The sequence below is a fragment of the Cynara cardunculus genome (genome assembly GCF_001531365.2).
Source record: "Cynara cardunculus var. scolymus isolate 2C chromosome LG 1, CcrdV1, whole genome shotgun sequence".
NCBI classification, from domain to species: Eukaryota; Viridiplantae; Streptophyta; class Magnoliopsida; order Asterales; family Asteraceae; genus Cynara; species Cynara cardunculus.
In genome coordinates this window covers 15,188,708-15,207,111 of record NC_037528.1, presented here as the reverse complement: position 1 = coordinate 15,207,111, position 18,404 = coordinate 15,188,708, and the positions used below count along the sequence as shown (strand labels likewise).

Sequence of the window (18,404 nt, the reverse complement as noted above, 5' to 3'; positions counted from 1 at the left end):
ATTGTATCTCTACAACACTAAGTGGTAACACATGCAAGTATACACGTATCAACACTATCGCCTTAAAGTTATAAAATGGTAAGTACCAAGTATCGTATTCCACAGGGATAAGTATCTTAAGTTGCAACATCTCGTTTTGAAAGATTAAACTCAAATGGCAAATTTGAAAAAAAAATTTGGAGCTAAAACTACAGAAAATGACAGAAAATAAAGAAAGCAAGGGTGTAAGACTTTTGGTGAGACATAAACACAAGTTATAGCAGACCAATGCTGTCAAAATGTTATACCATGTAATTAGTAACAACTATTTTCATAATTTATTTTGAGGGTATTCCTCTCAACTTCAACATTGCACTGATATTATAGCTTTCAATCCATATCTTTATGTGGTATCCAGACCAGTGAAACTAACAAATGGTGTATTGAAAATATACAAATAAACAAATTTCTTTGCTAAAAATCATTCTTTCGAACAGATTCTCATATCATTCAAGTTGATGTGTTGTGGATGGCTCATCTCTGAGTCCATTCCACTTTAACACTTCAAAATGATCAATCTGTTGGGAATTAACCAATTTAGAAAATATAAATAACAAATCTCTTTCTCAGCTTAGAGTACATAACACTTTAACATTTTACAGTGATCAACTCGTCAAGAAGCGTCATTGGTTTTATAAAACTTGAAATAAAATAATGAAACATTGTTGTTACATAAAACGATCTAATTTATTTCGGTTTACTATCTCACATTTCCGTCTCACATCCAAGCTAATAAATTTAGCTACTCATGACGAAATGAAAAAAAATAAAGAAATGTAAAATGCAGTAATTAATTATAGACATCAAAATAAATGAGCAGGTAAATGACGAAAGTTAAAGAGCGGAAAGCGTAAAAATGTAAAGAACTTAACGTAAAGAAGCAATGAAGAATGAAAAACAAGATTCAAGAAAATACGAGAATTTATATATTAAACGAGAGCATATACTTCAAATACTTTAAGTCGTAAATCACAATTAGATTAGATCTAATTTGATTTCTGCACCCCAAAAACACAAACCCCACACCTCTTATTTATACGAAGCTAGAGGGGGGCAAAGTAAAACTTCTAAAGTCCCTAAGTTTAAAATACAACAAAAAGTCAACATTAAAGTACAAAAAACTAAGTAAGTAGATTAAACTAAAATTAGAAGTCCATAAGGTTGAATTAGCCTTCAATTGGTATAAAAATAGGTAATCCCTACTTTAGCTTCATAAAATAAAAAAGAGGCAAATAATATAATAAAAGACTCAAAGTTAGGATATTAAAGGAAAATAAGATAACTACAAAGCAAGAAATGAGTTTTATAACATTGAAACGAAGAATAAGGGGTCGTTTACAAAACACTTACCCGATAAGCACTTACCGGTAAAATTTAATATTATTATTTACTTACCGGGTAAGATTTTAGTTAACAAAAACGGCGTTTTCAATGCAACAATTTACCCGGTAAGAGCTGACCGTGGTAAGAGTCATTGCCCTCACTTACCGGGTAAGACTCTCAGTCCTTGCCTCGTTTTTACCGGGTAAGATTTTTGGTACTTATCAAATTCATACGGTAAGGTAATAATAACTTGGTAAGCGCTTACCCAAATAAGCATTTTGTAAACCGCAAATAAATTTCATGCATCAAATTTCATCACTGTATATATTGGATATGGAATTGCAACATAGTCTATTTCTATCAAGAGAAAGAGCATATTTATAACAATAATCAACCAATAGAAAATGTTATATTTAAATAAATAAAATATAAAAAAATTAAGTTGTGTCTTGAATTCTTCAAACTCTTTCCAATATGGAGTATATATTAATGAATGATCGACGTGATCGTTACAATGCGTTCCATTTAATTCATGCGACTTCAACAATACCTTTACGTACTCTCTCTCTCTCTCTCCAATTACGACGACTTCTTGACTCCCCGTCAAATGCGCCACACTCGTCTCCGATCTGAATGATGGCGGCCGTCACAACCACCACCGTAACGGAGCCACTACTCAAACGGAATACCAGAGTTTGTTTCTCCTTCGCCGCATACTCCAAAGACCTCATCGATCATCTCCACCACCATTCCAACGTCCCAATCACCCAAGGCCTAACCCTAACAGAATTCTCCGCCATTGAATCCGCCTTCCGTTTCTCATTCCCGCCTGACCTCCGATCACTTCTCCGAGAAGGCCTTCCAGTTGGCCACGGCTTTCCCAATTGGCGATCGTCTTCCCACCAGCAACTCGATATTTTGATGAACCTTCCACTCTTGGGACTATGTAAGGAAGTATACCGCCAAAAATTCTGGCACCGCCGGTGGGGTGATAGGCCGGAGGAAGATGATGAAGCTGTTGAAGTGGCTAAAGGGTTCTTGAAAAACTCACCGCTTCTTGTTCCGGTTTACCGGAATTATTACATACCCTCGATCCCGTGTTTGGCGGGGAACCCTATATTTTACGTGAATGGTTTGGATGTTAAGTTGTGGAGCAACGACGTCGTTGGGTTCTTTCAGCATACTGAATTTAAAGATGGGGAGCTGAGGGAGATGAGACCGGCTAATCTTTTAAGTGCACCGGTGTGGGCGGCTACGGAGGCAAGAAAAATAGAGTTTTGGACGGAATTGATGGAACTCTGCCGTGATACGGCGCTGCACGGAGGAGAAATGAAAAGGAGGTGGTGGCGCCGGAATGAATTGGGACGTTTTTTGGAGGATGTGCGGTTAAGGTTGAGAGACGGAGGGTGGAAGGAGGAGGATGTAGATGAGATGATGATGGAAATGGACGGTGAAGATGAGAAATCGTCATCATCGTCTGATAATGGTTCCAGCGATATAAATAAAGTCACGGAGGTGAGAAATGAGAGGGAGGGTGTGGGGCGGCACGTGGGGGTAATGTCCGAGAGGTTATTACGTGGGGGGTGGAGCAGGGGAGATGTGGTGGAGTCGCTTGGTTGTTTGACTGAAGATGGTCAAAGTAAGGAAGATCGGACGGATGAGATTGAAATTGGGAGTGATGGTGGGGATTCATTTTTTGACTTGAAGCACATAACATGCAGCTGCGTTGACGATGATGAAAATAATAATTCTTGTGAGGTGTAGGTGTATATACTTGTAATAGTTGTATCAATCGTAGTTCCATTTACCAACATTCAAGTACTCAAAATTCTAGTTAGATTTCTATTAAATAGAATAATCAAGCACAAAATATTTTTGTCTGGTTTTTATTTTACTTATATTTTTTACTGTTTAAAAAATAAACAAACAATACTTATAATCAAGAAGGCTGCGTTTCTTCAATCGAAGAAAAAAAAACCCAGATACATTGACTTTGTAAAACAAAGAACTATGAAGCTCTGCTTGGCCATGGGAATTGCACATTGACTTTGTGATCGTCGTCGTGTTTTGTTGTTGTTGTTGGTTTATGGTTAAAGTATTCGCTTTTTGACCCGACCTTGTTTTAAATGATCACCAAGTTTCCATTGTCTTAGGAGTTTGTCTAGTAATAGTTTGATTTCAAATGAAAAAAAGGATTAAAATGTAGTAAGTATTGAATCCGATTGTATGGAAAGAGGAGAATGTATAAACATCGACCACATTGTCTATCCGAACAAAGACATGGGATCCATATTCTATTAAGATAAAGAGATATGAAACATACAAAAATAGAGAAGCGGGAGACTAAGGGACTGTATACTTAGAGCTTAATGGGCTTAACAGTCTATCTGACTTATTCGCATAGATAGGTATGATGTTATCCATATTCAGCCAAAAACATACACCCCTACCCCTTATTTTTAATAAACACGCCTCCAATAAACATGATTCATTCCCTACAAACGCGCCTCCTCTTCTAGACTTGTTCAAAACCCTAGCCGATGTGTATCACGAGACACCCCCACACCATCGTCATAATCGGTGACTATCTTTCCGGTGACCGTCACGCCGGAACCTACAACAATCTCCTTCCTTGTTAGCGCCTCCCTCTTTTCCCCGTCGACCTTGCGTCTCCTTTCCGATGGGTGACGATTTCTTTTCCTTTGATTTTTGATTAGGGCATCAACATGTAATATGTTTTGATTTCTCTTCTCTGAGATTTTTTGTTCATCTCTTCTCTTTTTCTTTTTTCAATTTATCTCCGGCATGGTATCTACTGTAATATGTTTTGCTTTCTCTTCTTTTTGATTTTTTGTTCACCTCTTCTATTTTTATCGATTTCTCTCCATTGGGGCATCTATTGTAATATGTTTCAATTTCTCCTCTTCGATTTTTCGTTCACCTCTTATCTTTTTTTTTTTTTTTTGATTTCTCTTCCATTGGTGATCTACTGTAATATGGTTTGAATCCTTTCTACAACAATCATTGCTCCTCTCTAGCTCTCCTACTTCAGAGCATGAAATGCAATTTTTTAAATTAGTGCTTGTTGGATGTGAGAACCATTTCAGATTGGGTAGTATATGCATCAAATTAGGTTGTATTAAATGATTCTTGTATTGTCTCAAACAATCATTGATGATAAACCGGTTGCATAAATTAGGGGTGTACAAAATTCCGTCAATCCGTAAAACCCGCCCAACCCAACCCGCTAACAACTCAATTAAACCAAACCCGTCAAACCGTTAATTAAGAGAGTTGAAATTGGGCTAGTGTAATTCAACTCAACCCAAACCGCCAACCTGCCGCTAATGTATATAATTTCGATATATATATATATATATATTGTTTACAACCCACAAAATATATACATATATTAGTCCAATTTACACCCCAAACCCAAAATTAATCAACTAGGCCAAGTCCAAAAATTAATCCAACTAGGTCCGATGCTCTATGAGTTATTAGTAGTCGGTCGATACGCCTCAATTCCATTTCTTCCATTATTATTTTAACATGAGTGCACTGAAAAAAGTAGATAGAGTGTTGTTGTATGATGTCAATGATCGATTTGCATTTTAGTATATGATTCTCTCTTGCATAGATGTTTTTGGAATTTCGAACCACAAATGTCTAGAAGTTTTTTTCTTTCTTTATATAAATTTATGTTTTCATTGCATAAATGAACATATGAAGTATGTTTGAAACTAGAAATTGGAACCATAAATTTTTATTTTCATTGTATAAATGCTCTTTGAAGTTTATTTTTTATTGCATAAAGAAATCTCATGTTTCTTGTAGGTTGTAACTTTGTATTTTTTTTTAATCCTATTTTCTATGTATAGGAACAATGGAAAATACTCCCAAGTCACCAAAAATCCAAACAATGACGAACTAAACATGCCTAAGAAAAAGAGAGGTAGAACCCAAAATGTATGGAATCACTTTACAAGAAAAGACTCTAGATGTGTTTGTAATTATCGTGGAAAAGACTATGCTTATCATAGTAAGAAAACTGGTAGAAGTTTTTGTATACTACTAACCCTCCAACCCAACCCAACCCAACCCAACTCGTTGAGTTGGGTTGGTTTATACTTTTAAATGAGTTGGGTTGGGTTGAGATTTTCCAAAACCGTCGTAATTGGGTTGAGTCGTAAAAACGTCAAAAAATGCCCAACCCGACCCACGTACACTCCTAGTATGAATTGATGATAAATTGGTGTTGAACTTATCTTCTGGATGAATGATGATAAATTGGTGTTGAACTTATCTTCTGGATGATGATAGGCACGCACCATGCATTTGCTGAATTGATGTTATATGTAAAGTTCAAGTAAACAAGGTATAATTCATACTAAAAGGTAAAACAACTATTTTTATCATTGAGACAAATGATTCAAGAAAAAAGTAAACAACACCACAAAATTATCCATACATACAAATTTATCAATACAAGACCTAAAAGAAAATTTGGTAAGCAACTTATAACAGAGAAACACTAAGCACGTAAAAATAGTATTTCGAGACTGATTTTAAGTTAAACATATTTTTACAATAATGTAGTCTTGAAACATATTTTAAGCAGATGTGTTCTGAAATTTCCGTTTTAAAATTACCTTTTCGTCTCTTCGAGTCCATAACTAGGGTTGTAGAAAATCCCAATGAGTCGACCTCCTAATCCAATTCAACCCAAAAATAGGCTAATAAACCCAACTCAAGTTAAACTGAGATTCAATCGTGTCCAAAATTTCACTCACCGACATAATTATATAGAATCTTCTTTTTGCGCTAAAATTAGTTCTTTTACAAATTTTGACTCCCCAATTCATAAATTGGTATCCTATGCATTTCAAAAGTAAATGTATATTTTATCGTACATAATATTCCGCATAAATTTATAGCTGTAACATTTTGCTTCATTTATAAAGTTTTCGTATAATAATTGTTTCTAAAAAAATCTTTAACCCAACCCAATTTGTTAAAGATTGAATTGGTTTTAGATATGCACAATCCCCAATTTTTTTCGGGCTTGGTATCAAACCTTACTCATTTTTATTGAACAATAAAATAGTCCCGAGCCTTAAAATTGGGTTTGGTTTTGAGGTTAAGAAGGACTTGATCAAACTTTTCCTGGCTTAATCAAACTTCTTCAGACCGACTTAGGCTTAGGCCTGATGTCTATGTTTCGGCTTAATCGGACTTTAAAATCTAACCTAGAACGGATTTCGATCTTGCTCTTCTTGTGAAACCGTAATTGGATTATACGTTAAAGACATTTTTGAAGGGGTTAACTTTTTTAAGCCAAACTAGTTGGGTTAATCCGTGGGATCCGACAGCAAAAATTGCACCAAGGGGGGACTGTTGTGCACGCTCCTTGCACGTGACTTACTCGTTTGCAGATCCCTGGCTATTGGGCCTTGAGAGGCTTTGGTTCACCATTGTATTAAACAAACTATAATTCTCATCGGAAGCATTCATCTACCTGAGAAAAAAAATAGAGAGAAATGGCGTCGGCGATGGTGAGATCTAGTCTTCGAACGGCTCTCCGAGGTGGCGTGCGTGTGAATCCATCTTCGACAAGGTCATTCTCTTCCGGTGCATCGGTTGAAGAAGAAGCTCGTACGACTCTTCTTTCTCTTCAAAGTTTCAATAACAATTTATACGCTGTTTTTATTTTTTTGTATTCTTCTTTTATCTTTTGAGATTTAGTTTTTATGAGGCTTATTTTTCTTGTTTAACCGTATAATATTCCTATCTGAAGGATTTCTGCTTGTCAGACTAGGGTTTCACTTGTCACAATTATGCATTTTAGGGGTTTGAATTTCGAATAGCTGAATTAAATCTCTGTATGTGTATTCTCTCGATATGGCCTTTAAATTTATCTGAATGGCTATTATCTGATCATAGAAACGACGAAAAATTATGATGTGATGGCTAATGGATTTTTTGTGTATACACAGGTGAGGCGGCGAAATGGGAGAAGATTACTTATGTAGGAATCGTTGCTTGCTCGATTCTTGCATTTGTTAACCTATCAAAGGGTCATCCTCATTTCGATGAACCCCCTGTAAGCCCCAATTCTGGATATAGCTGTTGTTCAGAAATCTTGATATATTTTAGTCTATTTATGGTGGATTATAGGGTGATTGCCTTAGTTAGTGTAACACTTGTTCATTTCATAAGTGGCTTTGGTTGTATCGCTAAGTATTTGTTCATTCCTTTATGACCCTAATTTCATTGCAATAGCACTGCCTTGATTTTTATCTGTAACATGATCCATTGTTTTATCTATGTGTGCAGCCGTATCCATACTTGCACATTCGTAACAAGGAGTTTCCATGGGGTATGCTCTTTTATCCAACTCTAGATAAATGGTTTTGTGGTACACTACATTCTTAATTTCTTTTAAGTTGAATTTTCTTTTAGGAATCCCATTTTAGCAGCAGTCTTGGCCTTATTGACATTTGGAGGACATAGTTGAACCTTAATGACCGGCTTCTTTTTGAGCAATGGTTGAGATTGCCTAGGTGTTGGTGTTTGTTTTCTTTTTACTTGTTTCCTGGTTATTATTTCTATTACTTGTGCACGTATCTTGGTGTTAACTTGTATCATTTGAATCTAATGATATGAATCGACATCACACTGTTTTTGTAACTCTTTGTTTTCCAACTTGCGTAGTTAAACACTTGTATGTATTTAGTCCTCATGTAATTGCTGAAAATCAAAACATGAAGGTTACTGTTTTTATCTTGATTGGCTTGTAAAATCAATTCATTGGTGTATATATATGCTTTTAAGGTGGCATCCTAAGTTGTCAGCATATAATTGAATCTATAGCTCTTAACACTCCCTGGCTTTTGTTTATGAAGAAGGGTTAAGCAAATGAAAGTTGGTTTGATACATGTTCAACTTTTAGCATCTAATAACACTTAGTTACCCTTTCTCCATTGCTTATACTTTATACAATGGCATGTGTAGGAAATGTGAGTTGGTTACTTAACAATGCATTTTGTGCACTCAAATTGCTTATTGACAGATCATAAAAACTGTGATTTTGAGATATATATCTACAGCTTAGAGGTGAGAACTTTGGTTCCACTGCATACATATGTAGGGATGCATATTCCCTCTGGTTAGTGAACTTCTAAAATTCTATTTCGTATAATCTTGCATTGATGGTTGGATTGTGGATGCAATGATATGATGGAAACCTTGAATAAAGGTAGGAGTTAGAATCTCACACGAGTTGCCTTTTATTGTAGAAGACAGTGTTGAGCATAAGAGATATGGGCCTAAGATCTTTTTCTCATGCCAAAATATTCTCTTTCTCATCCCTTGTAGCATGTGACCTTGCGTCTAAGCATAACTATAGATCTCTTTCTCATCCCAAAATATTCTCTTTCTCATCCCTTGTAGCAAGTAACCTTGCGTCTAAGCAGCATAACACAAGCTGCCATGAAATAACTCAAAGACATAAGAAAGTTTTATGGGATGCAGACATGTGCAGCTTTCGTGCATGTTTCTTTATAGTGTCAATCGGATGTCGGTGTGACCTGGTTATTATACTGCACAACAAAGTTACATGTCGTGATTATATTTTTACAATAGAATTTTGCGAGTTTTCCAAGCACAACAAAGTTTTATTTAGTACAGGGTACCAGAGGTTTTCCAAATATTTTCTGAACGTAATTTATCATCCTTCTGTTATACTTTTACCACCGAAGCAATCTTCCCAACTGGGTTACTTATGTTTACGGTTTCTTTTTTCAGGTCCAGATGGGCTATTTGAAGTCAAGGAACACCATTAAGAGCTTGTGGAGGGAATTCGGAATAACGATCTTCATGTTTATGTTTCATTCAGTTATTATTGTTACCATTCAGACTGCATTCGCGTAGAAGTTGGTACTTGTATTTCCTCCTTGCAAGGGATTGCTTCTTTTTCACAGTATTTCTTTTCTGGCAAATAAGGGTTGGTGAATAGGATTGGTTCAACATTGGTACCTTAATTGTTTACTAACAACTTACTTTTTCAATCGTTCCGCTTGTTTTTGTTCGTAAATTAATAACTGTGCCAAAACGAAGTTTTGAGGTTTGAAAGAATGAGCGAATTCAATTCAAGTTAGGTATGGGTAAAACTTTTATGATGAATGACATTTGTTTGTCAAAAATTCCAGATTTCTGCACAATACAATCTTGTAGAAATTATTATACTCGATAAAAATACATAAGATTGGACAAAAGTTGATTTTATTTAACATCACATGAAATTTACGGAAAATAAGAATAAAGGATAGCATCAATAAAAGTAAATAGATTTCAAACAGTATATGATCGTAGTAATACTAGATTAGCAGTGCAAATGCATTAAAATGGTTTTGATTTCACCGTTGGTTCATACTCCATATCGCTAGAATCATTTTGAATTTCTTTCTTCTTTCTATCTTACCGTTGTCTCAAAACTGATATTTTCAAGTTTTTTTAGGTCTGGGTGTCAACACAATTATTTATCTTTACATGAAGACATGTATAAACAATTAAGAATAGAAAAAATCCAATCGAGATCCGAACTTTTCCCCATATTTTAAGTTGTATTCGGTCGGTTGTAAAACAATGGCGTAAAAATTACCAAGAAAGTCGTGAACCTTGACAAACATGAATGGATCCATATTCAATATTTGGTTGCAGCGGTTAGGATTTGAAGCTCCAAATGATACAACCATCCATTATAAAACTGTAACAACCAACACCAAACAATGGAAATGGGAAAGACAGACGTAAAAAACAGTCTACAACATTCCTCCCTGATTCCTAACACTCATTGGCAACGTGTGTACGTGTATTGTATGAAGACAGACAGACTCATCCTTCATTAAGCGCATTCTATCATTTGCCTTCATTCTTCTTGGGTTCAAAGGAAGGCACCAAAGATGAATCTGGACTTGTGTTTTTCTTCACAGATTTTATCCACATTCTCTGTCTTGAAAGATTCCCAATCTTGCGGTTTTTAACAAACTTGGTACTACTTGTTGTAGATGTTTCTTCCTCAGAGGCTTTTGCCCTATTTGAACTCGAATCTTTATCGTCTTCATTACTCTTGCTATGGCTCGGGTTTGAACCCAACTGACTCTCATTCACACTCGGTCCCTTATTGCTACTTCCATTCTCTTCTCTTTTTTCTCCATTTTCCTTCCTACTTCTATTATCATTCACCTCTTCACTTGACAAATTCTCTTCTCTTGCCCTCCCATCATCCTCCTCAGGTGGACTTGCAATTTCAACCACCTCATTTGGGTTTGGTTGCATTTGATTGTCATCTTCCTTCTCTTCTTTCACCTCCGCTTTCCTGCCATTTTCTTCATTTTTGCTCTCTTGTGTACTTTCGTTACTGTTTTCTTGAGTGGGGATGTTCATGTTCCCCTCTCTACTCTTTTTGCTTCCATTTACTTCTTTGGCTGCCTCCTCATTCTTACTGCCATTACCTACATTATGGGTTTGTTTCATACCCTCAGTTTTAATCTTTTCATTGTTAATACCATCTTCTTTCTCTTTTGCCTCTTCATTCTGATGTCCTTCCATATCCACTTTTAACTCTTCGTAACCCGTTTTTGTATTCTTTTCCGTTCCATCATCCGTGCTTGCATTCTCCCCAACTTCATCATGTTTCATGTCTTCACTTTCATGACCTTGGACAAGCTCTTCAGCTTCTTTTTCATTGTCTTCTTCATCTGCTTCATGTTCTATGGTTTCTTTCTTATCTTGAACATTTGTTTCCTTCCCTCTTGGATGAAGACCTTTCCTCCCCAACTTGATCATGTCATTGCTACTATCCTTGTGTAAGTTTTTGGAGATGTTTGTTGTGACGGGTGGTTTCTTGTTGTCAGTATGCTGGACTTGGTAAAGCAGCCATATGCTGGCACCAAACAACGCCGACATCTGGAGAACATGCTTTATCTTTAACCCTTTGTTACGTCCGTTCCTACTACGTGGTGACTGCCTGAACATGATTTAGTCCCAGCTGAACAGAAAACCACCTTTATTGGACTCAAATCCGTGATAATTGTGAATGTATGTATGAACCAATTAAGAACCGTATCAGAATCTGTATTTACAAATAAAATGAATCAGATGGTCAGATGTATCAAAGAAGAAATCATCAATCAGCTAAAATGAAAGTTAATGAACAGATTTTAAGTCTATATTTATGGATCCAAATTTGATTTTTCAGACGGCGATGTTCATAGAAGAGACATTAATCAAACAGGTTGTGGCCTTGATCCAATGCTCCACTTGATTTGTATATTTTGAATCTCTCCTCATCTCCGTTGTGATTTAAGTGGCAATCAATTTGAGCAGTATCAATTCAAACCACAGTGAAATCAAATAAACAAAAACTGGAATGAAAATCGAATCCTCATATCCATCAATCAAAAGCAAAATAAATAGATCAGACCGACTGAAGCACAAAACATAAGGCGATCCAATTGGAATGAAGAAAAAGTGCGAAGTTGAAACGATTGAAATAACAGAAAGTAATGGAGCAAATGAGAAATTACCGGTAGTTGATGGAAAGGAATTGAATTGAAAGAATCCTTGGGATGAATGTGTTTACCAGTACAACATTGACGTAGATCCCCAAATGATGATTGAATCTGCCATCTCATCTAACAATCACACCAATACATGATGACACTATGACGCACACTCTCTTCTCCCTCCCCCCTCGCTAAAATCGGAAGTTCGCTGGTTACAGGTTCTTTCTGTGTGTGTGCGTATATGTATATATTCCGGAGTATTACAACTTTTATCCCTATACTATTAACTGATTTACATATTCTGCCCAGCATAACTATCTTTTGCATTTTTTGGCTCCTAAATCGATATCTTTGTTTTACCCATGTTAACTCCCAACTTTTTGTTATATTTCAATATTTCTCCGATTAGTTTCCAATTCCTATGGAAATTCTAAATAATGAAATTGACTGCGATAAATTCTTCAAATTCATTTTCGTGTATGAAATTAGGTACTTGTAGCCTTGTTGGTTTATTTATTATTCTCCTTTTTTGTCCTCGTCATCTTTCAGAATATTTGTTAATTTTTCGTTAACGTTGCTGAATGAAATTATGTATTACCTTCATTTTTTCTTTAATTCCATTGGTGCCGTCATAGTAGTCCTTCAAGAACACAGAAAAGCTTCATAAATTCCACCAAAATTCATGGCTGACTAATAATCATTTAGGATACTGGTCATGATAGGAAATTACAGTTGACTTTTCTTCCATTGTTGTAAAACATCAAAATCCTCAAATTGCTCCTCATTTTGTACACCTAAAATGACTGTGTACATGTGTAATTCATCTAAATTTGAACTTGCTCGTTTACTTTTATTTGTGGCATCGACTAGATAATTATATAGAAAACGGGAAAAATCACCTCTTCCTCCACTAGACGAAGAACCAACTCGTTCTACGTTAGTGTTTATTCTATTTTTATAAATTCTATTGTAACGTATAACTAATTCCCTAGATGCATCGTTGAACGCCTTTCAAAGTGTTAGGATAATAATTTGGGTTGATGACATTTAAACTAACATGTCAGGAAATTCCCTCTAGAAAATTTGGGCTTGCTTGGCCTTTTTGGTCCTAACTGATCTTAGGGCTTTGTTCTGCCCTGATTGAGCTTTTTGGGTCCGATCGTAGGCCAATCCTTGTTCCCTGGTAATTTTTTGTACGACTCTAATCCAAAGTTATTACTAATAATTTCGTAAACCCATGTAGCTATTTAGTAGTAATACTCCATCCTATGTTTAGATATGGAAAATGTTCGGAGTTTACAATAATATAAACTCTTAAAACGGCTTATATGATTTGATCTGGTTTTTGTATACATCAACCTTAGGACCTTTTTATATTACTAATTCATGATTTAACATGATTTCGACGTAAATTGAATACATATAAACATCACCCTATATTTAAATTAATTAGGCATTGTTTGCTAAAAATAAACTAACTTATTTTTCAATTACACGTTTAAATGGATATAGACTAGCTTATTGAAACACTAATTAAATAACATTTAGAGAGTTTATTATCACTTTTTCTAATGTTTTTATTAACAAAAGATTTAAAATATCATTTTATATTAGTTTCTAAGGTCTATTTCCTAGTTCAAGATCCCTCTTAGTAACTGGAATCAAAGAATTAGTAGGTCTGTTTCGCCCAAAATGGGCTTGGGTTATGAACTTATAATCTATAATATGATGATTGAGTCGATTCTATGATTATAAGTTCATTTCATATCGGATCAGACCGGAATAGGGTTATATACATTCTCATTGTGAGAAGAGGTCATTTGAGCGTATCTAAATAGATACTATGTTTACATATGGATCCCTACGTTGTTACATTCCATATAGGATTAGGAGTAGGCGTAATCGGACATGCTTTTTACATATCACTCGTTATTTGGGACCCTATTAACCTCTTTGGGCTTCTATTCAATCGAGAAATAGGTTTGATTGTCCATCTTTTTGATATATTGGATATCTATATAAGACATTCTCCAGATAATTCAATCGAAGCAACTGGATGTCCAATTCGAGCCTATATGACGTGAACTCCCAACCATTTATACGTTGGAGAGACCGTTTCTTATTTTGTGCCGAAGTTATTTATAAAGCAAAAGCTGAAACACAGTGAAATCAAATGGCATTACTTGAATGTTACTGCGGGTACATACAAAGAAATGATGAAAAGGGCTATATTTGCCAGAGAATTGGGAGTTCCTGTCGTAATGCATGACTACCTAACAGGGGGATTCAGTGCAAATACTAGCTTGGCTCATTATTGCTGAGATAATGGCCTACATCTTCACATCCACCTCGCAATGCATACAATTATTGATAGACAGAAGAATTATGGTATCCACTTTTGTGTACTAGCTAAAGCGTTACATATGTCAAAGATGGATTGGAGATCATATTCATTCTCGTACCATAGTAGGTAAACTTGAAGGGGAAAGAAAGATCATTTTGAGATTTGTTGATTCATTGTGTGATGATTTTATTAAAAAAAGATCGAAGTCGTGGTATTTATTTCATCTAAAATTAGGCCTCTCTACCCATAGCTGTGATGAATTACTAAAATTTGAAAAAGGATACAATAAACATTCATGATAATTTGGAGAATAACAAATGTTGGTGTTGTCTTAAGGGGTAATAATAGCCTTTATATCACACCGTTTGCGCGAAGTTTCGATGCTTATCCGAGTGTATACCTTGATTTTTTCGCCAACGAGGAACGGTTGCAAACACGCCACGTGTACCATCCTTCGTCCGTGAGTGGGTCACCGTCATCAGGGTTCTTCCCTCATATTTCTGCCTTTGCATCCCAACGAGTTTCGCATAACCAAAATCTGCAGACCTATTAACCGAAAAATGGCCTCCAAGGTTCTCGCAGCCGCCGTCCGCCGATCGTTATCCCCCAGAATCCCGACATCCATCCGCTCTCTGTCCACCGCCGCTGCGGCCGTGGCTGAACCATTCGACGAGACAGCCGGAATCTCAATGAAAGGGGTAAAGATCTCAGGAAGACCTCTATACCTTGATATGCAAGCTACCTCCCCTGTCGACCCCAGGGTACTCGACGCTATGCTTCCTTACTTCGTGTCTCGCTACGGAAACCCTCACTCACGCACTCACCTCTACGGCTGGGAATCCGACGAGGCAGTTGAAGTTGCAAGAGCTCAAGTCGCCAATCTTATTAACGCCTCCCCGAAAGAAATCGTCTTCACATCCGGCGCCACCGAGTGCAACAACATCTCCGTGAAGGGTGTGATGCACTTCTACAAAGAGAAGAAGAAACACGTAATTACGACTCAGACGGAGCATAAGTGCGTACTTGATTCTTGCCGTCATTTACAGCAAGAGGGTTTCGAAATCACTTATCTCCCGGTCAAATCTGATGGTTTGGTAGACCTAAATCAGCTCCGATCTTCAATTCGGAGCGACACAGGGCTTGTGTCGGTGATGGCAGTGAATAATGAGATTGGGGTTATTCAACCAATGGAGGAAATTGGCCAGATATGTAAGGAATTCAATATTCCGTTTCATACAGATGCGGCACAGGCGTTGGGGAAGATTCCTATTGATGTGAATAAGTGGAATGTGAGCTTAATGTCGTTGAGTGGGCATAAAGTTTACGGTCCCAAGGGTGTTGGGGCTTTGTATATGAGGCGGAGGCCACGAATTAGGGTTGAGCCACAGATGAATGGCGGTGGGCAGGAGAGGGGCATTAGGAGTGGGACAGTGCCAACACCATTGGTTGTTGGAATGGGTGCTGCTTGCGAGCTTGCAATGAAGGAGATGGAATACGATGAGAAGAGGGTTACTAAACTGAAAGATAGGATGCTCAATGGCATCAGGGATAGACTTGATGGTGTGGTGGTGAATGGAAGCACAGAAAGCCGGTATGCAGGGAATTTGAACTTGTCTTTTGCATATGTTGAAGGAGAGAGCTTGTTGATGGGCTTGAAGGAAGTGGCTGTATCAAGTGGGAGTGCATGTACTAGTGCTAGTTTGGAGCCATCTTATGTTTTGAGAGCTTTGGGTGTTGATGAAGATATGGCCCATACTTCTATTAGGTTTGGAATTGGGAGGTTTACCACTGAGGAAGAGATAGATAAAGCGATCGAATTAACTGTTAACCAGGTTGAGAAGTTGAGAGAAATGAGCCCACTTTATGAAATGGTGAAGGAAGGGATTGACATCAAGAGTATACAATGGTCCCAACACTAATCTAATTGGCACGCTTGGTGGAGTTGCTGTCTTATACCTGCTGTTGTTACAGGGTATACTGTATAACCTTTTTTTATCATTTGTTGATTACTACTTACATGCTTATAGTTCGTTGTTGCCTCTGCTCTTAAAATTTTCAGATAGTTAAATATGAATGCTTGATCCTGGTATGGATGTTAAGATTGTATTCCATATGAAATGTTGGAGGATTACTTCCAATTGTGTTCCTTTTCTTTTGTCATCCAATAACATAATTTTGGTGTTTGACCTCTAGAGACTAGAGGTACTTCCCTATAGTGTGTGGCACGTGATGATACTGTCTGCATATATATTCTGCATGATCTAGTTACGAGAATGATATAGCAATCTTGCACAAGAGACTCCTCTTTTATAGTTATACAAGAATAAATTAGGAGTATAGTAGTTACTCTTCTTGATCAAGAATTTAGGTTTGTTAGTCTAGGAATGTTCGTATCGTTGGGGTTTGGCACGAGGGTTTCATCGTATTGATGTGTGCCTAAAGTAGATTCCAAGAGAAAGTTGTTAGGACGGATGGGGTTTGTATTGACATGGGTTAAGTAGTAATAGAGATTCAAGTCTGTGGAATATAATAATTGAGTTGATGTAGGACTGTGTAATGTCGAAATGATGTTAATTATGTTCTGAAACCATAGGGAATTTCACCTTTTTATCGTTTCTATTAACATTCTTCCCTCTACAAATTTCTTTTTGAAGTATATAATATTTATATACGGCAAAACTTACACACACTCCCCACCTTTTTATGATGCTTGAACCCATGACCTCCAAGGAGATCGGCTTCTATAGGTAGCCCAGGTGTCACTGGGCCATTGACCCTTTAGCAAAGGCCCCTTCTTGTGGGGTTACGTTTTTAGCCAACAAAACTAATCCACACTTTCACCTGATGGACACTGCCTGAGTACCTTTATGTGGAAATGTGGTGCCTCAATTGTGAACAGATAAGTATCAACCAAGCATCTTGTGTAGAGGTTGAATATGATTTATCTTGATTCATTCTTGTCTTCACTATTTTTGTTTATTTTAGTATTTTATTAGGCTTTATGGATTATTAGTTACACCCAACTGGGCTTTTCCAAGTGGTTGACACTATTAACTAGATGTCATGAGTTTGAAACGACCCTTGTCTTAACTAGACACGTCAATGGACGTGCAACAAAAGTCTCACCCCTTTAAGCGAGGGTCTCAAGTGCTGCTAAAACATTTCAGAAAATTTCCAGTGGTCACGCTAGACCATTCTGGTCTTTTGTCAGTCTCAAAGGCTAAACAGTTATCTACCATTTCCTATGCATGCCCGTGTTCAGATGGACATACTATGGTTTCTTTTTCTAGACGAGGAAGTTGAGGGAGCTGGATGCCTATGATTATCGTTTGTAGTATCATCCCAACATGCAGCAATTACGACACTTGAGAAGTAGAATGTGCTTCTGTGTTCCCATCAGGGATTCAAATGTATGGTCGATTCTTTGTGTTGGAATCATTTTTTTTGGTTCTACATTATGCGAGTGGCATTCTGAAGTCCATAAGGAAATGCTGGCTGCTAGTTTTGATGTTTGGTTTTGGCTGTATGTATTTGATGGTGATATTGGGTTTGTTGGTGTCCTTGCAGTGGCCCTTTGAATGGATGATTAAACCTGGAACAACAAACACAAATACATGTATGTCTGATGAAGATCTGTAAGCCATACTGGAATCCCTTTTTCTAAGAGACACAGGAGAGAAATAAGGCTATTACACTCCATTGATTCAATCTCATTTATATTTAAACATTACAAGCAGAGAGAGCTTTTTTAGTTTTGGTGTTGGCTTTAAAGTGTCTATGATTGATGTAGTAGCTGTATATAATGGGTATGTTCACATCTGATCTTAAGGTATTTTTGTTTTAGCTTCTAGCCCTGGAGCCCAATAGGGCTGAACTCTGAAGCACAAATCAATTAACAAGGAAAAAGATTCTCAAGTACAGTACTATTTTAGACTTAAGTCCTGTATGGATTAAGTTGTCCGTACGACTTTAGTATAAGTTGTTATTTAGGGAAATAAACACTCTAAATGCTAGAAATGACTATTCTATCTTCAATCTATATTAAACACCATTTCAAATAACTGTTTGATAAAAATATTGAATGACTGAATCATATTTTAAATAAAAACAAGTTAGATCTAGAAAACGAT

The 18,404-nt window shown here is 36.7% G+C and overlaps 4 protein-coding genes across 5 annotated transcripts; 3 read left to right on the top strand and 1 right to left on the bottom strand.

Moving 5' to 3' along the window:
• The first annotated feature begins 1,903 nt into the window (after positions 1-1,903).
• On the top strand, positions 1,904-3,126 carry LOC112516342. The gene has a single exon (XM_025123386.1). It carries the CDS (start codon positions 1,996-1,998, stop codon positions 3,124-3,126), a length of 1,131 nt encoding a protein of 376 aa, XP_024979154.1. The 5' UTR covers positions 1,904-1,995.
• Positions 3,127-6,827: 3,701 nt separating this feature from the next.
• Positions 6,828-9,433, top strand: LOC112520076 (cytochrome c oxidase subunit 6a, mitochondrial-like). The gene is made up of 4 exons (XM_025128382.1): positions 6,828-7,017; positions 7,359-7,465; positions 7,699-7,741; positions 9,169-9,433. The coding sequence occupies exons 1-4, from the start codon at positions 6,903-6,905 to the stop codon at positions 9,204-9,206; spliced, it is 303 nt and encodes a 100-aa protein (XP_024984150.1). The 5' UTR covers positions 6,828-6,902; the 3' UTR covers positions 9,207-9,433.
• Positions 9,434-10,281: 848 nt separating this feature from the next.
• Positions 10,282-11,400, bottom strand: LOC112516248 (high mobility group nucleosome-binding domain-containing protein 5-like). The gene has a single exon (XM_025123291.1). It carries the CDS (start codon positions 11,398-11,400, stop codon positions 10,282-10,284), a length of 1,119 nt encoding a protein of 372 aa, XP_024979059.1.
• Positions 11,401-14,814: 3,414 nt separating this feature from the next.
• On the top strand, positions 14,815-18,194 carry LOC112521451 (cysteine desulfurase, mitochondrial). 2 transcript variants are annotated; one of them, XR_003070088.1, is made up of 2 exons: positions 14,815-16,246; positions 17,842-18,194. XR_003070088.1 is itself a non-coding variant. In XM_025130324.1 (1 exon), exon 1 carries the CDS (start codon positions 14,835-14,837, stop codon positions 16,191-16,193), a length of 1,359 nt encoding a protein of 452 aa, XP_024986092.1. In that variant the 5' UTR covers positions 14,815-14,834; the 3' UTR covers positions 16,194-16,485. The 2 variants fall into 2 exon arrangements, 1 of the variants encoding a protein (XP_024986092.1); XM_025130324.1 differs by lacking the exon at positions 17,842-18,194 and having other exon boundaries at positions 14,815-16,485.
• The last annotated feature ends 210 nt before the right edge of the window (positions 18,195-18,404 follow it).

Bases quoted from the DNA above. Each gene is read 5' to 3' on its own strand.
- LOC112516342 (XM_025123386.1), top strand. From the start codon at position 1,996: ATGATGGCGGCCGTCACAACCACCACCGTAACGGAGCCACTACTCAAA.
- LOC112521451 (XM_025130324.1), top strand. From the start codon at position 14,835: ATGGCCTCCAAGGTTCTCGCAGCCGCCGTCCGCCGATCGTTATCCCCC.
- LOC112520076 (XM_025128382.1), top strand. From the start codon at position 6,903: ATGGCGTCGGCGATGGTGAGATCTAGTCTTCGAACGGCTCTCCGAGGT. The intron at 7,018-7,358 runs GTACGACTCTTC...GTGTATACACAG, and splicing joins ATCGGTTGAAGAAGAAGCTC to GTGAGGCGGCGAAATGGGAG. The intron at 7,742-9,168 runs GTATGCTCTTTT...TTCTTTTTTCAG, and splicing joins TAACAAGGAGTTTCCATGGG to GTCCAGATGGGCTATTTGAA.
- LOC112516248 (XM_025123291.1), bottom strand. From the start codon at position 11,400: ATGTTCAGGCAGTCACCACGTAGTAGGAACGGACGTAACAAAGGGTTA.